Consider the following 22,067-nt stretch of genomic DNA (forward strand, 5'->3'; position numbering starts at 1 on the left):
CAAGGCTAGAGAGAAATGTGATGGGAGAACGGTATTAGTTCAAACAATATCGAATCAATACAGCGGAATAAAATAATCTCCCATCTTATGTAAACCTAATAGGAATCGATATGATAGAGTAAAATAAATACCAAACACGTGAACACAAGACGATTTTTTTACGTGGAAAACCTCCTCGATGTGAGGAGATAAAAAACCACGGGACCGGAGTCCACCTGAAAATCTTCACTATCAATAAAATTGTTTTTCTCTAGCAAATACTAGAGATACATAACAGCAAACACCTCAAGAACATAATTCTTGGCAATACACATGAACTTCACAAGAGATCAAGGATAAATCTAACCAAAAACGTAGGTTTTGATCAATCCACGAAAAACATGATGTATGGAGCTTCAAACAAAAATCAAACCGTTCAGATTCGATTAAATTGTGCCACGAACATGCTGACAAAATTTAAGCTCAATCGGACCACGAATCGACCTCCGACGCTAGCTTGATGCAAATCAGATATTGCCTCAAACCCAAGATTTTCTGCTTTCTCTTATTGTTTCCTTTTCTGCTACTACCTCTTTATATAGATAGTGAGAAACCATATTTCCTCATATAACTTATTATATGGGCTCAAGTCCTTTTTGGGCTTGCAACTCATTGGGCTTCCTCCACATAGGAGTGAACCCAGCTAACAAATCTCACCATCACGACAATGTGGAGGGATTCACTATCCCTGCTATCAAACGGCAATGTTCAAGCTTCTCTCTTGGTAAAGTCTTCATCATCATATCAGAGCCATTATGATCTGTATGAATTTTCTCAAGTTCCAACAACTTTTCATCTAGAACATCCCTTATCTAATGATATCTAACATCAATATGTTTCGATCTAGAATGAAAAGATGAATTCTTACCAAGATGAATTGCGCTTTGATTATCACAAAATAGCACATACCTCTTTTGCTTGAACCCAAGTTCTTCTAAGAACTTCTTCATCCATAGCATCTCTTTACTAGCTTCAGTCACTGCAATAAATTTAGTTTCGGTTGTAGAAAGTGCAACACACTTATACAATCTTAACTTCCATAACACAGCTCCACCCGCAAAAGAAATCAAATAACCAGAAGTAGATTTACGAGTATCAATATCTCTTGCCAAGTCGGAATCTGTGTATCCAACTAACTCAAGTTTCCCGGTCCCGAAACTGAGTTTCAAATTTGAAGTTCCCCGAAGATACCTCATAATCCACTTCATTGCATTCCAGTGCTCTTTGCCTAGATTTGATAAATAGTGACTAACAACGCCAACTACGTGTGCCAAGTCTGGGCGTGTACATACCATCGCATACATTAAGTTTCCTACAGCTGAAGCATATGGAATACTTTCCATATCTTTCTTTTCTTAATCAGTTGTAGGACTTTGCATCATATTTAACTTAAAGTGGGTAGCAAGAGGAGTACTAACCACTTTAACCTTGTCCATGTAAAATTTCTGAAGGATCTTCTCGATATATTTCTCTTGTGAAAAAAATAACTTCTTAACATTTCTGTCTCGGGTAATTCTAATGCCAAGAATCTACTTCGCCGAGCTCAAGTCTTTCATGACAAAAGACTTGCTCAACTGTTTCTTCAATAACTCAATTCTTGAAGCATTCTTGCCAACAATCAACATATCATCAACATAAAGCAAGAGAATAATAAAGTCATCATCAGAAATTTTTTTGACAAACACACAGTTATCCGAGGAAGTCTTCTTATAGCCCTGTTCTGTCATAACTGACGCAAATTTATTATACCACTGCCTCGTTGCTTGTTTTAGGCCATAGAGACTTTTCTTCAATTTGCACACATAATCCTCTTTCCCTTTCACTTTGAAACCCTCAGGTTGTTTCATGTATATCTCTTCCTCCAAGTCACCATGTAGGAAGGCCGTTTTAACATCCATTTGCTCAATTTCTAAATCTAGGCTAGCTGCCAAGCCTAGTACCACACGGATAGAAAACATTTTCACTACCGGAGAAAATATATCATCAAAATCAATACCCTTTCTTTGACCGAATCCCTTAACAACCAATCTAGCTTTGAACCGTGGTTGTAAAGTATGTTCATCTTGCTTCAACCTATATACCCACTTGTTCTTCAAAGCTCTTTTACCTTTAGGTAACTTCACCAATTCAAAAGTATGATTATCATAAAGTGACTGCATCTCATCTCGCATAGCATCGAACCAATTGCTTTTGTACTCATCTTCTATTGCTTCTACATAGCACTCTAGTTCAACTGCATCAGTCAATAATACATACTTATCTTTAGAATACCTGGTGGAAGGTCGTCGGTCTCTAACGGATCTCCGGACTAGAACATCCAATGGAACAACTAATTGAGCCTCTAGTTCAGAAATACTATTATCTATTTCAACATATGCGTTATTTGGAACATTGACTTCCTGCTGCTCTTCATCAACTTGTGTAGGAATATTTGTAAGAGGAACTGGATCTAAATCAATCAGATTATCAATAACCTGTGGTACTGAAATCATCTTTGATTTCTCAATATTTTCTATTGTTTGATCTTCCATAAACACAACGTCTCTGCTTCTTACAATTTTCTTTTCAAGTGGATCATAAAATTTGTAGCCAAGCATATCCTGTCCATAACCAATAAATATGCACTGTCGTGTTTTCACATCAAGTTTAGACCTCTCATCTTTGGAAATATGCACAAATGCTTTGCACCCAAATGCACGCAAATAATCATAAGAAACTTCTTTGCTTGTCCAAACTCTATTAGGAACATCAAATTCTAAAGGAACGCATGGAGTAAGATTTAATACATACACAACTGTACTTAAAGCCTCACCCCAAAAGGATCCAGGTAGCTTTGATTGTAAAAGTAAGCATCTTACCCTTTCAACCAGTGTTCTGTTCATTCTCTCAGCTAAGCCATTTAACTGAGGCGTCTTGGGAGGTGTCTTTTGATGTCGAATACCTTGTTGTCCGCAGTATTCATCAAAAGGTCCAATATACTCTCCCCGTTATCAGTTCGATGCATTTCAATTTCTTTCTAGTCTGTCTCTCAACTGAAGCCTGAAACTGCTTAAAAGCATCTAACATTTGATTTTTAGTTTTCAAGGTATAAATCCAAATTTTCCTTGAAAAATCATCTATAAAAGTAACAAAATAAAGAGAGCCACCAAGTGATTTTGTTTTCATAGGACCACAAACATCATAATGCACTAAATCCAATATACCTAACTTTCTTGAATGAGGGGAGCTTTTAAATGCAACTCTATTCTGTTTTCCTGCTAAACAATGAGCACACTTCTTTAGTGCTGAACTTTTCAATCCTGAAAGAAGCTTCTTCTTGGCCAATATTGACAAACCCTTATCACTAATGTGACTGAGCCTCTTATGCCATAACTCAGCTGCATCTTCGCTATCTACTGCATTAATTTTGTCTGTAGACAACTTTGCTTGCATAATATATAACGAATAATATTTTTCACCTCTAGCCACAACAAGAGAACCTTTGGTAAGTTTCCATTGACCATTACTGAAGGTGCTGCAATACCCCTCATCATCCAACTTGCCTGTAGAAATCAAATTCAAGCGGATATCAGGTATATGTTTAACATTATTCAATACTAACCTTGTGCCATTGCTGGTTTCTAGGCACACATCACCGATGCCTCCAGCTTGAGCTAGTCCATTGTTTCCCATCTTCACAGATCCGAAGTCACCTGACTTGTATGATGTAAAGAAATCCCTACGAGATGTAGCATCAACGGATGCACCACTATCAATTACCCAATTGGTCTCATGAGAAACAAAATTCACCACATCACCATAAAAAATAGTGAGAAAATCTTCTTTAAGTGCAACGACACGATTGTCATCACTGTCATCATCACTTTTCTTCTGTTTACCTTTCTCCTTTTGTTTCTCCCTTTCTAACTGGCAACAAAACCTCTGAATATGTCCCTTCTGATGACAATAATGGCACTCAACATTAGCAAATTTATTGACGTGCGGACCTCTCAAGTGTCATAACTTTGCCCAAAGGGACACTTAAGTGCCATAACTTACGAAAGGTACACTTAAGTGCCAAAATCGGAGTAAAATAGATCACTTGAGTGCCAATCCGGCCAAAATCCGGCCAAAACGCCAACGTGGCGTTTTTCCGGCGAAGCGCGGCCAAAACGGCGCCGTTTTGCACGTTGACGTGGCCAAAACGGCGTCGTTTTGACCCGACGTGGAACAAAATAAATAAATAAATAATTTAATTTAATTTAAAATTAAATTTAGTTAAAATATTTTAAAAAATAATATTTAAAAAACTTTAAAAAACTTTAAAAAATTTAAAAAAAAAAAAAAAAGGAACAGGGGAGGCGGCCGAGGGATCGCCCTCGCCCCCGCCCGCCGCCCCCGCCGCCGCCGGGAAGAGCCGGCGACGGCGGGGAGGGTCGGCCAGGGGGTCGCCGGGCCACGGCCGGGGCCGGCAACCCCGGCCGACCGGCGGCGAGGGCTCGTGAGCCCTCGCCGCCGGATTCGGGCGCTAGATCAGGGGGGCGCACGGCCCTCGCCCAGATCGGCGAGGGTCGGCGGCCCTCGCCCGGCCGGGCCAAGGCCGCCGCCCGCCGGGGCGACCCCGACGGGCGGCGGCCCTTGGCCCGGCCGGCGAGGGCCGCCGACCCCCCCGCCGTCGCCGGCCCTTCCGGCGGCGGCGGGGGCGGCAGCGGCGGGCGAGGGCGATCCTCACCCGCCGCCCCCATTCCCTTTTTTTTTTTTTTAATTTTTTTAAAATATTTTAAAGGTTTTTAAAGTTTTTTAAATTATTATTTTTTAAAATATTTTAAATAAATTTAATTTTAAAATTATTATTTTTAAATATTTTAACTAAATTTAATTTTAAAATTAATTTAATTAATTTTCTTTTTTTTCGGCCCAAAACGACGCCGTTTGGCCACGTCGGCGTGCAAAACAGCGTCGTTTTGGGCGCACTTCACCGGAAAATGCCATGTTGGCGTTTTGGCCGGATTTTTTGGAGTGGCACTCAAGTGATCCGCTTTTTTGAATTTGGCACTTAAGTGTACCTTTCGTAAGTTATGGCACTTAAGTGTCCTTTGGCCAAAAGTTATGGCACTTGGAAGCGTTCTTTGCCCAAATTTATTATACTTACGAGAAACAAAATTCACCACATCACCATAAAAAATAGTGAGAAAGTCTTTTTAAGTGCAGCGACACGATTGTCATCACTGTCATCATCACTTTTCTTCTCTTTACCTTTCTCCTTTTGTTTCTCCCTTTTAAGCGGCGACAAAACCTCTGAATATGTCCCTTCGATGACAATAATGGCACTCAACATTAGCAAATTTATTATACTTACCTCTGTTTTTGTCTCGACTTTTATCTCTATTTCTCGAACCTCGAGACTCACTTCTCCCCCTTTTCTCAACAACCAAGGCATCAGAATGTGAAGACGACGATCCATGTGTCTTCCTTCTCATCTCTTCATTCAAAATACTACTCTTGGCTAAATCCATGGTAATTGTACCATCCGGGGCAGAATTAGACAAAGATGTTCGGAACGTCTCCCATGAGTCCGACAAAGTACCAAGCAACCATAGTGCTTGTATCTCATCATCAAACTTGATTCCCATCCAACTGATTTATAATTCCTTGAAAAGAATTTAAATGATCAGTCAAATGAGTACCATCATGATATCTTAGAGCCATCATCTGTTTTATCAAAAATAACTTATTATTCCCAGTCTTTCGAGCATATAACTGTTCGAGCTTATCCCATAAACTGCGTGCATGTGTTTCCTCAATAATATGGTTCAAAACATTATCATTTACCCACTGCCTGATATAACCACATACTTGACGATTAAATATAGACCATTCAACATCAGTTTTATTCTCTAGTTTCTCCTCAGCAAATACAGGCAAATAAAAATCTTTCACATATAAAAGATCTTCCATCTTCCCTTTCTAGATATGACAATTTGAACCATTCAGTGTAACCATTCTACTCGTATTCGTTTCCATTGTTTAACACAAGGCAAAAAAATCAAGCAATAACTTGTTGCTCTGATACCACTCTGATGGGAGAACGGAAATAATTCGAACAATATCGAATCAACACAACGGAATAAAATAATCTCCCCTCTTGTGTAAACCTAATATGAATCGATATGGTAGAGTAAAATAAATACCAAGCACGCGAATACAAAACGATTTTTTTACGTGGAAAACCTCCTCGATATGAGGAGATAAAAAACCACGGGACCGAAGTCCACCTGAAAATCTTCACTATCAATAAAATTGTTCTTCTCTAGCAAATACTAGAGGTACATAGCAGCAAATACCTCAAGAACATAATTCTTGGCAACACACATGAACTTCACAAGAGATCAATGATAAATCTGACCAAAAACGCAGGTTTTGATCAATCCACGAAAAACCTGATGTATGGAGCTTCAAACAAAAATCAAACCGTTCAGATTCGATTAAATTGCGCCACGAACATGCTGACAAAATTTCAACTCAATCGGACCACGAATCGACCTCTGACGCCAGCTTGATGTAAATCAGATATTGCCCCAAACCCGAATTTTCTGCTTTTTTTTTCTCTTGTTATTGTTTCCTTTTCTGCTGCTACCTCTTTATATAGATAGTGAGAAACTTATTTCCTCATATAAATTATTATATGGGCTCAAGTCCTTTTTGGGCTTGCAACTCATTGGGCTTCCTCCACATAGGAGTGAACCCAGCTAACAAAATGTCCATGCTCGACCATTTTGTTTGGCCAGATCCGGTCGGCTCTGTCTCCCGTCGCCAAGGTCGCAGATCCGGACCACCAACAAGTTCCACCTTCTACCTTAGACGGGAAGACGGAACCAAGGGGCGAGTTCCTCCTTCTCCATGGCAATAGAGCTCTTAATGGGCCTTTGAGATCACTAGCCCTTCGAGTTGGATGGCACCATCCCGTCACACCATCTCCGCCCCTTAATGGGCATCGCTCGTGATCAGCCTAAGCCACTCGCCCCGCCGTGTTGCTTGTCCAGATATGGTTTCGCCCATCGCCACAAACCTTGCTCAACATAGCTCACGAGGCGGCTCATCCACAGACTGCAACTCATCCATGGCTACGAACCCTTGATGATGAACTCGGAATTCCGGCGGCCGTGATCAGTAAACAATCGCAAGCTTGGATGGCCGGATAGCGCTCTATGGATGGAGGAAGAGACGAGTCAATGTCCACATGTCAACTTAAAATCGAACCCGTCAGCAGCTAATGTGGCGCTACGAAATCACTTCATAGTTTCTCCACCTTTGTCCAACATGCGATAGATCTCTCTCTCTCTCTCTCTCTCTCTCTCTCTCTCTCTCTCTCTCTCTCTCTCTCTCTCTCTCTCTCTCTCTCTCTCTCTCTCTCTCTCTCTCTCTCTCTCTCTCTCTCTCTCTCTCTCTATGCATGCGCGAGCCAGAGTGCACAGAGGCTTGATTACCATTGACAGTCCTTGTCCATGATCAGGACTCCTTCAAATCTTTGCATCAGGCAGGCTTGGAGGGCGACCCAAAATTTACATAGATGCCTCCACGGCAAGAGGGTTCTCATAGGGTGATCAGTTTCCGGTATGTTCCAATTTCCTAAAAGAGAACCGAACCAGGGACCGGACTGAGAATCGGACCACACCTTCCAATCCGGTAAAATCAGTTACTTAATTTTTCCTATTACTTAGAACCGGATCAAGATAATATTTAGTTTACATTTTATTAATTTTTTAAGAAATAATATAATAAAAAAGTATATTTAGTTAGTCATGTTTGGTTTGATCTAGTTTCCCCTTGGAACTAGGAACCCAATTTGGGCATTTTGCACACCTCTATCTCACACTATCGAGATCTAGATGAGAGCAATGTCCACATGTCTTGTTGGCAAAATCTAATGCCTCCATCCCTTGGATGAGTGACAATGCGCAGAGAGAGAGATAGAGAGAGAGAGAGAGAGAGAGAGTTGCGTGGAGAGGGAGAGAAGGGCATTGACAGTTGCTCAAAGAAGAGGAGAGGGAGAAAGGCAAAGTCAGCTAAAGTTTGGCGAAACCAGCGGCGAAATAATACTGTTAATCCGTCAATTTTGACCAAGTTATCGCTTTTAATTTGTTTATTATGATTCTTCAATTATTTTTCATGTTCGATATAATTTCTTAAACTTTTGAATTTTTTATCTAATTTCTCAATGTCCTTATAAAGTCAAATCAATCATTTAGTGCGATTCAGAGGTTTTCGTAAGTGGGTTTTTTTTAATATCTTTTCATTTCAATAGTTTTTCTCCCAAAAAAAATAATAATGTTATTTTGTGCCTTTTTGGTTTTTATGAATATCACAATAACTCAATCAAAATCTTTATAATTGTAAAGTGTAGCTAATAATCTCTAAAATAGTAAAATTAGAATCCCATTTGAAGCTGTGTTACATTGGTATTCCTATTCTATTATTTATATATGCTTTCATATTGACATATATAAATGATATTGATTTATCTGTAGATATATGTATTTGTATTAATCTAAATCGTGTTATTTATTAAACAAATATGGAACAAGATATAAGACACTGAAATTTTTATTAATTTGAAAAAGAGGAACCTTGTTCTTGAAAGTGATTGACTACGAAGTAGCGATACCATCCAGGAACCTTTGTATCATGTGGACACTTTGACACATGTCTAACATTTGGTCAACAGGTATCAAAATCAATTTTCCCGATACTCTTTGACACGTGAGAGGGAATTCTAACATCTGTGTTCCAAATTATAATACGCAATTCTAACAAGCATGTGATCAATTTTTTAAATTTTTAATAAATGAGGGGTCAAAATATAAATATGTAAAAAAATTTTAAAAAAAAAAGAGGAAAAAAGAAAAACATAATCTCTCCTTTTTTTCTCTTTTTTTCTAAGTCTCACTTCCCGTGACATGCAATTCATCCTTAATGTGTATTTTTCTTTTCTCTTCCAACACGCTCTGACACACAAGTCCCGGACGTGAATTGCTATTTTTTTCCCTCCAATTTTATGCATTATTAGAATATAATTGAATTTGTCAGATTGAAATAATGAATGATATTAACAAAATATGGATTAACGTTATTGGTGTAAATTCATTCTACACTCTTTTTTATTATATATTTAGTTTTGAATTTAATTAAAATAATCATAAAAATAATAATTTATCATTTATATCTATTAACATATACATTTAATATACACCGTGTTTCAATGGGTTCGAATTCTTTATTTTTGGAGAATTAATGTGTCAGCGTGTTAGGTCGCACGTGACTTGTTAGTATCAATACTTTCTTGAAGAATGAAAGTGTGTTTTCAGTAGTACTCCCAATAGGAGAGGCAGAGTTGCCTGATATAGCATGGATTAAAAAAGACAGTGGAGATGTTATCGATTTCTTAAGGTACATGGCAACATAGATGGTGCATTAAGCTTCGGAAACAGAAATCCTCAGCAATATTCAAGAAGAACAGAAGGCACATATATCATGATCTATGCTATAAGTGCTTCTGTTCTCAGTACTGCAATATCAAATGCATAAGAACAGAAACATACAGTACCAAGATTATTTACACGGTTTGCTATCTCCTATATGGCGCTCGGATAAATTAGTTTTCACAAGCTGTGCTAGATACAAGGTACGCATTTTCTCAACATGTTTCTCTATTCATTCTGCATTTTGTTTACAGGACTATTTTCAGCCAAGGTCAGAAAAGAAATAGGTCATACCATTAAACGGCATCATGTCCACTTTCTGGTACCCTGAACATTCCGACGTTCGGCCTGATGTACTGAATTCCGTAGGCTTCAGTTGATCTAGAGATACCCCTTTTCTTTGCAGCATTGGATGGCTCCGTTGAACATGTCCTCGATCCTGTACTTATACTCAAAACCGGCGTCCACCAGTTTCCTTGACGATAGGCGGGGAACCTGGGGCCTTTCAATTCCTTCAAGGACCTACAAAGATTTGAAAAGCTTTGCTTTCAGTCCAAGAACAGGAATAATCTGTTACATCATGAAATAGGATATATCAGGACTTACTCTGGAGAGGGTATCCGAAACTCCGGGTATCTTTCTGAGAGAAACTTGGACATCTCCTCGATGGTCATCGTGGCCGAGGTACAAATGTACCGCCCCTTGGTGTCGGGCTGCTTGAAGAGGAAGATGTGTGCTCTCACCAAGTCATCTACATGCACGAAAGATACTTCGAGAAGAAGAGAGTACTCATTCTCGTTCCTGTTAATTTCGAACGAAGTCAATCTAAGATTTGAGATTCTTTGTATCATCGAAATGAAGATAAACGTATGGATGGACAGATTATAGTCCTGTCTCCCTTTGTCATATACTTGACAATGAGCAGAGAAACGTTGTCAAATTATGGAATTCTGGTATTGTTCTGGTGACCAAAACAATCAAATTAATCATCAATTTGACTGCAGTACCAAAGGTGTATCACAAAAAGTTATTGTAAAATCAATAGATCATGGAGATCAATATTATATGAACCAGAGTTTCTCTGTGAATTTCACATGATCAACAGTTCAGATAGACTTGACTGACCCTATTTATATTCATCATATGATATTTTCTCGTGTATCGCATTACCTAATACCAAAGCCAGCGAAATTCGGACGGATCCAGCGAACTTGGGGCAAATGAAGGGCCCGTGGACAAACGTGGGAACCACCGTCACCACTTCCAGTCCGTGCTGCTCTCCGAACTCAAGAACCGCCTTCTCAGTCAATGTCTTTGAGATTGCGTAGGAAGCTCCAATCCTCGTCATTTCTCGGATGGACTCAACATTGCTCCAGGAGTCCTCATCCAATATATCGGCCCCAGAGTTGTTATATTGAATTGCAGCCGCACTCGAAGTGTACACGACCCGCTTCACCGTCTTGGAGTTCAGGCAGGCCCTTAGGATGCCCAACGCTCCATCGATGGATCTTTTGGTGACGACCGGCTCTGGCTCTCTGTCCTCGAAGTCCACCGGGGTGGCAACATGGAAGACTCCGACACAGCCCTCGATGGCTGGGCTGAAACTCTCGGGGTCACTGAGGTCAGCGGTTAGGATTTGGAGCCTTTCTGATGCTCCTGGTAGATTTTTCAAGAAGCTCGTGTCCCTTTTGTCATCTGACCGGAACAAATCGGTCAATGGCTTTGCGAATAAAAGCTCAAACATCTAATGGGAAACTGATGTGTGAGGTTAACTGGAGATAGCAGTCCAAAATAAATTAACCAACGTGACTCATTCAGGAAACACTCCGAATTACAGCATTAAACTTAGCAACGAGAACTGCAAGAAAAGCTGATTCAAGAGAGAACGAGTGAATTCATAATGTAGAACAAGAGCAAGAGATCATCATTAACCGATTCAGCTGCCCCTAATTCAAGACATCCTTAGCTCATCTTATGCCTTCTCATGCTTGAAAGGGCGGCAAAAAAGGGTTGATTTTCTTATGGTTCCAAGCCCAATGACAATTCCGATCAGAATCGAACCTCAAACGCCCGAACCTGACAAAATACATAGAAATTTCTCAATCTGTCGACACCCCAACTTTCTGCATAAACATTTCACATGAACAGACCGTTCGAAACACATGAGCAGTCCCATACACTTAATCTATACGATCAATCTTCGATCAAGAAAGCTAACCTTAGTATTGCCAATAAATTTGCGGGCACAGACAGATCAGATCACGTTGGACCGTCGTGTTGACATATACAGTACAAAACATCAATCTTAGACTATACACTTGATAAGAACTCATGGCAAGAACGAATCTCCATGTTCAAGCAGGAAGAAAGAAGAAGGGAGACTTACCCGGGTCGGGTCTGACGGTGGTCCGGACGGAGTAACCATGTTCAAGGAGCCTCATGATGAGCCATGAAGCTATGAAGCCAGTACCGCCTGTCACGCACACCGTGCCTCTGTTGCCCTCCATGCCTTGGAGAAGTGAGACGCTTCAATTTTCAGGAAGCATCCAACTTTTTTGAGTGACCTCGATGTTTCGGCTGGCAGAGCGGGGGGCGCTTCTCCACTTAAAAGGGGATGCAACGCCGCTTACGTCACTTTGATTTTCATTTTCAAAAGGGACCAAAAAAATAAATGAGTGGTAACGGATACATCTTCCCCTGAAAATCATCTTTCGATTTGAATCATAAACACTCAATCTACTTTTCAATCATCCATTGTGGACGCAATCCTACACCAATGTGTCAATAGACAAGTATCTCTCGACATTAAATGCCTATGACACAAGTTGGCTAGAGATTCATACTCAATAAAACTCTAATTTATGACTTAATTAAAGACAAGATACCCATTTGCTACTAGACTACCACATTCGGTGGTACAACGACTTGACATACGTTGGATAATATTTTTTAACATCTTAAATTCTTTGAAAAAAAAATACTTGTTTAACATGGTATTAGAGCACAAGTGACAAGGTTGAATGCCTAGACTCCCTCCCATGTTTTGTATGTTTATCCATCCTCGATTTTCGTTTGATGTGATTATGCACCTATCTCGTATTTCAAATGTAAGTCTTGATTCACACACAATAAAGGGTCTTAAATAATATGGTGCATCAATAATGTTGGCAACCATCTAAACAGCTTAAAACTTTTTCGAAAGAAAAAATGATTTGTTTCACTATCTATAGATCTTTTGATTTCTTAGAATTCAATGAATTCGTCATTTCATTCAAGTTTTTCACTTTATCACCAATCAATAGTTGGACGGAAGTGTTACAACATGATCAGCAATTATTTCTTTTTTCTACAAAATGTCAGGATCATAACAAATACACAAAAAGATCTTAATTGTTTGTGAAAATTAATTTGCCGATCGATAATAGATAGAACAACTGCCCGACACATTAAAATGCTTTAATGATATAGAGTTGTGGGCATCAAGATATCGCGGCACTAAACTATACCAATAATGCCATTCATTTTGTGAAATATGTTCGCCCAATTAAGCGATATAACTGTTGGCCTCAAATAAGAGAATATCGTAATGAACTTGTTACCGAGACAATATGAAATTCTCTCTATACATATTTTTATAACCCTCAGAAATTCTCATTTGAATCAAATAAACCATGAACACACTGGCAAAATCATTCATGGTTTGACGAAGAGATTTGTACGATTCCATCATTATCGCGTCCCAAAAGAGGACGACCCTCGTCGTGCCATTCGATGTTAGTGGAGGTGTCCACAATTCTCTGTCATGGTCCTGCTCGAATGCTGGCGGTGGGGTTGGCGCTCGGTCTCAATCCAACGAAGAGGACCATCCATGGCGAGAAACCCTACTTTTCATCTCAATTGAACTCGCTATCCGGACCAGTGCATGACCGGTGTCGATCGTTTACACGATCTTTATCCTCACCCAGCTGTGCTTGGAGGGAGCACTCCTAGTTAGGTTAATCAGTGCATGTTGACTCTCTTTCCTGCGATGAGACAAAGCTACTTTTCCCTTTTGTCTCTCTCGTGCTCTCGTCCTTTCCTTTCCCTCAATATGGCCGTTCGATCTACACGCTGGTTCGCTTTCTCTGAAGATGTGGGTGATTCTACACTGACCCAGCAGCTGCATTAGGCCTCTGCGGTAGCGCCATTAGCATTTGGACGTCCCTATTAGAAAAGACTCACATAGCATCTGTTTCCACTTCAAGTAATTGCGCTCCCTTATCTGCACTAGGTTCCTTGATCATCACGCAATACGCTTCCAGCTCCCAGGTGCACCTATTGCTCCTACGACGGCACTTTTAGTATTGAGCTTGTGCCAGCCTTCGTGGAGGTCACTTCCAAGGATGAACAGCTCTATTCCTAGCTCCTCCTCCCCACTTTTGTTCCCAACCCAATTCTTATGTGCAGACGCATAACCAATCTGTGGCCAACATTAGCGCCGGTCCAGTCCCTCAGACTAAGATCATAACTATGGTGAAGGGGAGAAGGAGCACCAATGTCAGCCCAACATTCATTAAGGAGAGATAGTGCTAACATTCGAATCTCTTCTCGCCAGAGTGGATCTCGTGGCAATGCTGGTAGTGACATTAACCAAATGATGAGGAACAACATCCGCTTTCCACGCGCAGCTCCAGTCTTCTTCCAGCTTTCTCCAAGCATCCAAGCCTTCAGCCAAATGATAAGCATCGTTCAAAGTAAAGCGCCAGTCCCTAGAGAAACCCCAACCGAATTCAGAGTGTCCCTTGCCCCTCTTCCGATCTGGACTGCCTGGGTCCATTACCGTTATTCTATAAGTGCTCGGATAAAGTCGCGATCCGCCGTGCTTACCTGGGTCGGGACGGATGGTGGCCCGGACCGAGTAACCCTTCTCGAGGAGCCTCATGATCGTCCATGTAGCCAAGTATCCAGTCCCGCCCGTTACACACACCATGCCTTTACCGCTCTCCATCAACGACTCTCTCTCTCTCTCTTTCCCAAGCTAGCTTGTGATGGAAATGGTGCTTTTTTATGCTACTGGAGAGAGGTGGCCGACAGTAGCCAGGAAAGAATGTTAGATATTTCGCCGCATATGTAACAGGGTTTGTGGACATTCATTATGAGATCCTGAATTAAATCGCTTGAGAGTGTTCGCTTTGACCAATTCCATGTCGAGCTTCGTGGTTGTCCTTTAACGAACGGGGAAGTAATTTCTCATGAGGTTACCAATCTTGGAAGCTATGAAACATCGACACACCTCAAGAGCTTTTGTGTCGTGTCGGACACGATACATGTCCGACACTCTCCAACACTTTCGGACACTCTCGACACTCAGTCAACACACGTCGGAAAATCCAACACTTAGTCAACTTTTCTAACACTCTCCAACACTTGAGTCGAAATTCTAACATGCGAGTTTCTAACACAAGATTTTTATATTGAGGTCAATTTTAAAAATTCAATAAATGAGAGGTCAAAATATTTTCACACACAATAATAAAAATAATAAATGGAGAAAGAAGAAAAACCCAATCTTCTTTTATCTTTTGACTCCCACTTCCTGTGATACACAATTTTACCTCTTAAGTTTTTCATCATCTTCCAACATATATAACATGCGAGTCCAGAAATATAGACTGCTTGTTTTTCTCTAAGTTTTATGAATTATTGAAATATAATTGAATTTGTCAAATTGAAACAATAAATGATATTAATAAATGGCGAATTAATGTTTTTAGTGTATATTCATTCTAGGCTTATTTATTTATTTATTTATTTATGAATTTGATTAAAATTATCTTGATTGAAATAATCATAAATATGATAATTTTAATATGCATGTCCCAACGTGTCGGAATTCTCTAGTTTTGAAAAATGATGTGTCGACGTGTCGTGTCGTGTGGTATCGTGTTGCGTGTCGATGCTACTTAGCTTGGAAGTGCCTTAATTTGAGCTCACTTAACTTTGAAGTTCCAAAGCAAATTTTAACATTATATCAAAAAACGCCTCTGTAAGTTAGTTTTTGCACAATTCGGTTCAGTACATAATTCAGTTCATTCATACACCCTTCACCATCCTAAAAGCTCGTCACGAGCCACTCATTGTCTAGGCCTTCTAGCCCCGGCAACTACTCCCCACTCTTATCGGATCGAGTTGTTATGTTTATAATGTAGGATCCATTATCGTTATTATTAGAAGATTTAAATTTACAAATAGAGAAGATTGGCATTCGCTCTGACGGATGATGACCACTCCCGTTCCCCTTCCCCTTCCGCATACGCAACCATATGGAAAGCAAAGGACCCCTTGAATAGTTTGCAAGCGATAGCATCGAAAAATTGGAGCCTTTACTCAGTCTAGAATCGGCGTGAAGACCGGAATTTTTTTTATTTTTTTTGGCGTGTGAAGACCGGAAATTTGAAGACCGAGCAGTAGTATACCAGTCGTTCCGGCACGGTTGAAATACTAATTCCTAGATGAACGGATTTCAACTTCATGCACGGTCGGATCATAGCATTGACACAGGGAACGATTAGTTTTTCTTGCCCTTTTAGATAAACAGTCTGCAGCGTGGGCAACCATGCTTGGTAGTACCCACTTGAATGAAGGTCAACCTGTTGTTCAACCTCTGCCTCTTTCGCGGCTCTGATTTTGTTTATAGGAGATGCAGAAATGGAGATGTTCATCAAATCTATAGATCAGGAAGCATGGAAAGTCATTGAAAATGGACCATGCGCTGCATCAAACGAAGGAAGAGATGATATTCATGAGAAGGAACTAGCGCAAGCTACAAATCTGGGCATAGGCTCGATTGCACTCCAACGCGGGCTGAATATAATTAGATATCAATGTGGAGAACAGCGATGGAGATTCGGGATGGATCGGGGGTAACCAGTGAGGAAACCAAAAGTGAAGAAGAGTTAAATTATCTCAGCTGATGCGCTTAACTCGAAGGAGCATACCAACTCTCCAAGTAATGTTTATACTGACTAGAAAAATTTGAGCGTTTTCTTTAGGACTTTAGGGGCAAAAGAAATTGTCACGGGACAATGACGAAAGCAACGGGGACAAAACGGAGGTAATTTGCTTTGCTTTGCTTGTAAGAAATTAGGACATGTCAAGTTCGAGTATCCTGCTTGCACGAGGAGGAGGGAGGAAATCAAAGAAATACAGGGCAATGGAATCAACTTGGAGTGATCTTGGTATCTCTAGTGAAAAGGAGAGAAAAGGCGAACTTGTGTTTAATGGCTAGTAGCCTAGTACCAATGCTATGGAATAGGTAAACGATTTCCTAGATTGGTGATGCTTTTTGATGACGATTTTGATTTTGCCTTGGAAGAAATGTAAGTTGAGTGGAAAAGGGTTTCGACAATGAACGTTGTATTGAATAAGGAAAATGGTTCTATGCAATACTTTCTTTAAGAATGAAAGGGTGCTTTCAGTAGTACTTCCAATAGGAAAGGCAGAGTTGCTTGATATAGCATGGATTAAAAAAGACAGTGGAGATGCTATCGATTTCTTACAGTACATGGCAACATAGATGGTGCATTAAGCTTCGGAAACAGAAATTCTCAACAATATTCACGAAGAACCAAACACACGTATATCATGATCTATGCTATAAGTGCTTCTGTTCTCAGTACTGCAATATCAAATGTACAAGAACAGAAACATACAGTACCAAGATTATTTATGCGGTTTGCTATCTCCTATATGGCGCTCGGATAAATTAGTTTTCACAAGCTGTGCTAGATACATGGTACGCATTTTCTCACCATGTTTCTCTATTCTTTCTGCATTTTGTTTAGAGGACTATTTTCAGCCAAGGTCAGAAAAGAAATAGGTCATACCATTAAATGGCATCATGTCCACTTTCTGGTACTCTGAACATTCCTACGTTCAGCCTGATGTACTGAATTCCGTAGGCTTCGGTTGATCTAGAGATACCCCTTTTCTTTGCAGCATTGGATGGCTCCGTCAAACATGTCCTCGATCCTGTACTTATACTCAAAACCGGCGTCCAACAGTTTCCTTGACGATAGGCGGAAAAACCTGGGGCCTTTCAATTCCTTCAAGGACCTACAAAGATTTGAAAAGCTTTGCTTTCAGTCCAAGAACAGCAATTATCTGTTACATCATGAAATGGGATATATCAGGACTTACTCTGGAGAGGGTATCTGAAACTCCGGGTATCTTTCCGAGAGAAACTCGGACATCTCCTTGATGGTCATCGTGGCCGAGGTACAAATGTACCGCCCCTTGGTGTCGGGGTGCTCGAAGAGGAAGATGTGTGCTCTCGCCAAGTCATCTACATGCACCAAAGCTACTTCGAGAAGAAGAGAGTACTCATTCTCGTTCCCTGTTAATTTGGAACGCAGTCAATCTAAGATTTAAGATTCTTTGTATCATCGAAATGAATATAAACATATAGACGGACAGATTATAGTCTTGTCTTCCTTTGTCATATACTTGACATTGAGCAGAGAAACGTTGTCAAATTATGGAATTCTGGTATCGTTCTGGTGACCAAAACAATCAAATTGATCATGAATTTGACTGCAGTACCAAAAATGTATCACGAAAAGTTATTGTAAAATCAATAGATTATGGAGATCAATATTATATGAACTATAGTTTCTCTGTAGATTTCACGTGATCAACGGTTCGGATAGACTTGACTGACCCTATTTATATTGATCATATAATATTTTCTCGTGTATCACATTACCTAATACCAAAGCCAGCAAAGTTCTGACGGATCCAGCGAACCTGGGGCAAATGAAAGGCCCGTGGACAAACGGGGGAGCCACCGTCACCACTTCCAGTCCGTGCTGCTCTCCGAACTCAAGAACCGCCTTCTCAGTCAATGTCTTTGAGATTGCGTAGGAAGCTCCAAGCCTCGTCATTTCTCGGATGGACTCAACATCGCTCCAGGAGTCCTCATCCAATATATCGGCCCCAGAGTTGTTAAATGGAATTGCAGCCGCACTCGAAGTGTACACGACACGCTTCACCGTCTTGGAGTTCAGGCAGGCCCTCAGGATGCCTAACGCTCCATCGATGGATCGTTTGGTTACGACTGGCTCTGGCTCTCTGTCCTCGAAGTCCACCGGGGTGGCAACGTGGAAGACTCCGACACAGCCCTTGATGGCTGGGCTGAAACTCTCGGGGTCACTGAGGTCAGCGGTGAGGATTTGAAGCCTTTCTGATGCTCCTGGTAGATTTTCAAGAAGCTCGTGTCCCTTTTGCCATCTGACCGGAACAAATCGGTCAATCGCTTTGCGAATAAAAGCTCAAACATCGAATGGGAAACTGATGTGTGAGGTTAACTGGAGATAGCAGCCCAAAATAAATTAACCAACATGACTCATTCAGGAAACACTCCGAATTACAGCATTAAACTTAGAAACGAGAACTGCAAGAAAAGCTGATTCAAGAGAGAATGAGCGAATTCATATGTAGAACAAGAGCAAGAGATCATCATTAACCGATTCAGCTGCCCCTAATTCAAGACATCCTTAGTTCATCTTATGCTTTCTCATGCTTGAAAAGGCGGCAAAAAAGGGTTGCTTTTCTTATGGTTCCATGCCCAATGACAATTCCGATCAGAATCGAACCTCAAACGCCCAAATCCGACAAAATACATATAAATTTCTCCATCTGTCGACACCCCAACTTTCTGCATAACATTTCACATACACAGACCGTTCGAAACACATGAGCAAACACTTAATCTATACGATCAAACTTCAATCAAGAAAGCTAACCTTAGTATTGCCAATAAATTTGCAGACACAGACAGATCAGATCACGTTGGACCGTCGTGTCGACATATACAGTACAAAACATCAATCTGAGACTATACACTTGATCAGAACTCATGGCAAGAACGAATCTCCATGTTCAGGCAGGAAGGGAGACTTACCCGGGTCGGGTCTGACGGTGGTCCGGACGGAGTAACCATGTTCAAGGAGCCTCATGATGAGCCATGAAGCTATGAAGCCAGTACCGCCTGTCACGCACACCGTGCCTCTGTTGCCCTCCATGGCTTGGAGAAGTGAGACGCTTCAATTTTCGGGAAGCATCAAACTTTTTTGAGTGACCTCGATGTTTTGGTCAGCAGAGCGGGCGCGCTTCTCCACTTAAACGCGGATGCAAAGCCACTTACTTCACTTTGATTTTCATTTTCAAAAGGGGCAAAAAAAAATGAGTGGTGACAGGTGCATCTTCCCCGCTGAAAGTCGTCTGTCGGTTTGAATCATAAGCACTCGATCTACTTTTTTCAATCATCCGTCGTATTTCAAATGTAAGTCTCGATTCACACACAAGAGAGGATGTTAAATAATATGGTATATGTATAATGTTGGCAACCAATTGCCAAACTCCCGTGGAAATAAATAGCCATTGCGACACTCCTCTGCTTCCAATTGCCATTGCGACATTCCTCTGCAAATAAATAGCCAGGTATTTCCATACAACGGATAAACAGGTAAAGGGTGAATGAGATCGCCTTGCTTTAATCCCTACACGGCGAGAAGGGATAGAGCATCCCACCGTTCATAAATGATAGTGGTAGAAGCAGTAGTGATGCAAATCCACCTGTAATTCAAGATCGTTCAAGATCGATTTTAACAGCAGAGGAACCGGTCCTTCACTTCCGTATGTTGCATCATAGAACATCATCATGCGTTCCCCTCCCGCGGGGATGAAGCTAGCCCAGCAAGGACTCTAATGAGATCATCAAGAAAAAGGCCTTAAGCGCTCGATAAATGAGCAAAGCGTTCCTAATTTTTCCAGTTCATCCCTTTTATGGGGGCAAAACATAAATTTTATATTTTGGATCCTCTTTTTTTTTTTTCTTTTTTTCTGTGTAGCATGGCCCAGGGCGGCATGTAACAAATGAAATGAACCAAGTTTTCATGGATTGAAGTTCAGTGAGGTCAAACAAAAGAATTTTTGGGAGTCATATTAGCTACTTAACTCTCTTTTAGCATGACCTAAGATTATAAACATCTCTATTAAATTTGTGCAATTTGTGTAGTCTGAAATAAACAAGGAGAAAAATTCTTCTCGCCCCATTTTTTTGTCTATCCTCTAACCGATTATTGCAGCTTACCCATTGCCCCATGCTTCCTCCACGACCCCCCAAGACCATCTCGACAGCTACCGTTTCCGATAGCTTCCTCCGCCTCGATAAAATATTCGATGGTTCCATAGCGTTTACATCAACTGCTGGTCATGTTGCGAGTATTTTTACTCACGTCCGCTTATAAATTGACTCGTGTTTGTTGATGTGGATGGGAAAAGACAATTAAAATATGTTTCTACTTCCACCGACCATGAAAGTCGGACGAGCCGCCTCGCGTTTGTTTTTTCTTTTCGCCTTTTGAGGTCATGGATGAGCAAGGCATGTGGTCATGATTGGGAGCGTCACCGGCCAGCCATGATAGCAGCAACATCAATATGGACGAGCAAGGCTAGAGAGTAATGTCCATGCTCGACCATTTTGTTTGGCCAGATCCGGTCAGCTCTGTCATCCCGGACCTTGGACAAGTCGCCGTCGCCAAGGTCGCAGATCCGGACCATCAACAAGTTCCATCCTTCTACCTTGGTTGGGAAGACGGAACCAAGGGGCGAGTTCCTCCTTCTCCATGGCGATGGAGCTCTTACTGGGCCTTCGAGATCACTAGCCCTTCGAGTTGGATGGCACCATCCCGTCGCACTATCTGCGCCCCTTAGCGGGCGTCGCTCGTGATCAGCCTAAGCCACTCGCCCCGCCGTGTTGCTTGTCCAGATATGGCTTCGCCCATGGCCACAAACCTTGCTCAGCATAGCTCACGAGGCGGCTCATCCACAGACTGCAGCTCGTCCATGGCTACGAACCCTTGATGACGAACTCGGAATTCCAGCGGCCGTGATCAGTAAACAAGCGCAAGCCTGGATGGCCGGACAGCGCTCTGTGGATGGAGGAGGAAGAGAGGAGTCAACGTCCACATGTCAACCTAAAATCGGACCCGTCAGCAGCTATTGTGGCGCTACGAAATCACTTCTTAGTTTCTCCACCTTTGTCCAACATGCGATAGATCTCTCTCTCTCTCTCTCTCTCTCTCTCTCTCTCTCTCTCTCTCTCTCTCTCTCTCTCTTCATGCATGCGCGGGCCAGAGTGCACAGAGGCTTGATTACCATTGACAGTCCTTGTCCATGATCACGGCTCCTTCAAATCTCCGCATCAGGCAGGCTTGGAGGGCGACCAAAATTTACATAGACGCCTCCACGGCAAGAGGGTTCTCGTAGGGTGATCGGTTTCCGGTAAGGTTTGATTTCCTAAAACAGAACCGAACCAGGGACCGGCCCGAGAATCGGACCACATCATCCGATTCAATAGAATCAATTACTTATTTTTTTCTATTACTTAGAATTGGATCAAGATAATATTTAGTTTACATTTTATTTATTTTTTAAGATAATATAATAAAAAAAGTATATTTAGTTAGTCATGTTCGTTTGATCCAGTTTTCCCTTGGAATCAGAAACCAAACCGCCACTCCTAGAAAT

General features: G+C 41.2%; 3 protein-coding genes across 4 annotated transcripts; all 3 read right to left on the minus strand.

Annotated features, from left to right (window-relative positions):
- Nucleotides 1-9,466: 9,466 nt before the first annotated feature.
- On the minus strand, nt 9,467-12,079 carry LOC104430684 (vestitone reductase). Of its 2 annotated transcripts, none has more exons than XM_039312543.1 (4): nt 11,884-12,079; nt 10,668-11,192; nt 10,104-10,248; nt 9,467-10,019 (listed from the first exon to the last, which is right to left on the minus strand). In XM_039312543.1, the coding sequence occupies exons 1-4, from the start codon at nt 12,002-12,004 to the stop codon at nt 9,794-9,796; spliced, it is 1,017 nt and encodes a 338-aa protein (XP_039168477.1). In that variant the 5' UTR covers nt 12,005-12,079; the 3' UTR covers nt 9,467-9,793. The 2 variants fall into 2 exon arrangements, with proteins under 2 accessions (XP_039168477.1, XP_039168476.1); XM_039312542.1 differs by having other exon boundaries at nt 10,104-10,299.
- A 1,864-nt stretch (nt 12,080-13,943) lies between these two features.
- Nucleotides 13,944-14,485, minus strand: LOC120293383. The gene has a single exon (XM_039312548.1). It carries the CDS (start codon nt 14,482-14,484, stop codon nt 14,050-14,052), a length of 435 nt encoding a protein of 144 aa, XP_039168482.1. The 5' UTR covers nt 14,485; the 3' UTR covers nt 13,944-14,049.
- Nucleotides 14,486-17,066: 2,581 nt separating this feature from the next.
- LOC108953995 (vestitone reductase) lies at nt 17,067-19,794 on the minus strand. Its single transcript, XM_018873884.2, is given in 5 exon segments — nt 17,067-17,591; nt 17,676-17,871; nt 18,241-18,738; nt 18,741-18,764; nt 19,438-19,794. Coding segments are annotated over 5 exon segments (981 nt in total). The 5' UTR covers nt 19,559-19,794; the 3' UTR covers nt 17,067-17,449.
- Between the last annotated feature and the right edge of the window lie 2,273 nt (nt 19,795-22,067).

This window comes from Eucalyptus grandis, chromosome 5 (assembly GCF_016545825.1).
Source record: "Eucalyptus grandis isolate ANBG69807.140 chromosome 5, ASM1654582v1, whole genome shotgun sequence".
NCBI lineage: Eukaryota > Viridiplantae > Streptophyta > Magnoliopsida > Myrtales > Myrtaceae > Eucalyptus > Eucalyptus grandis.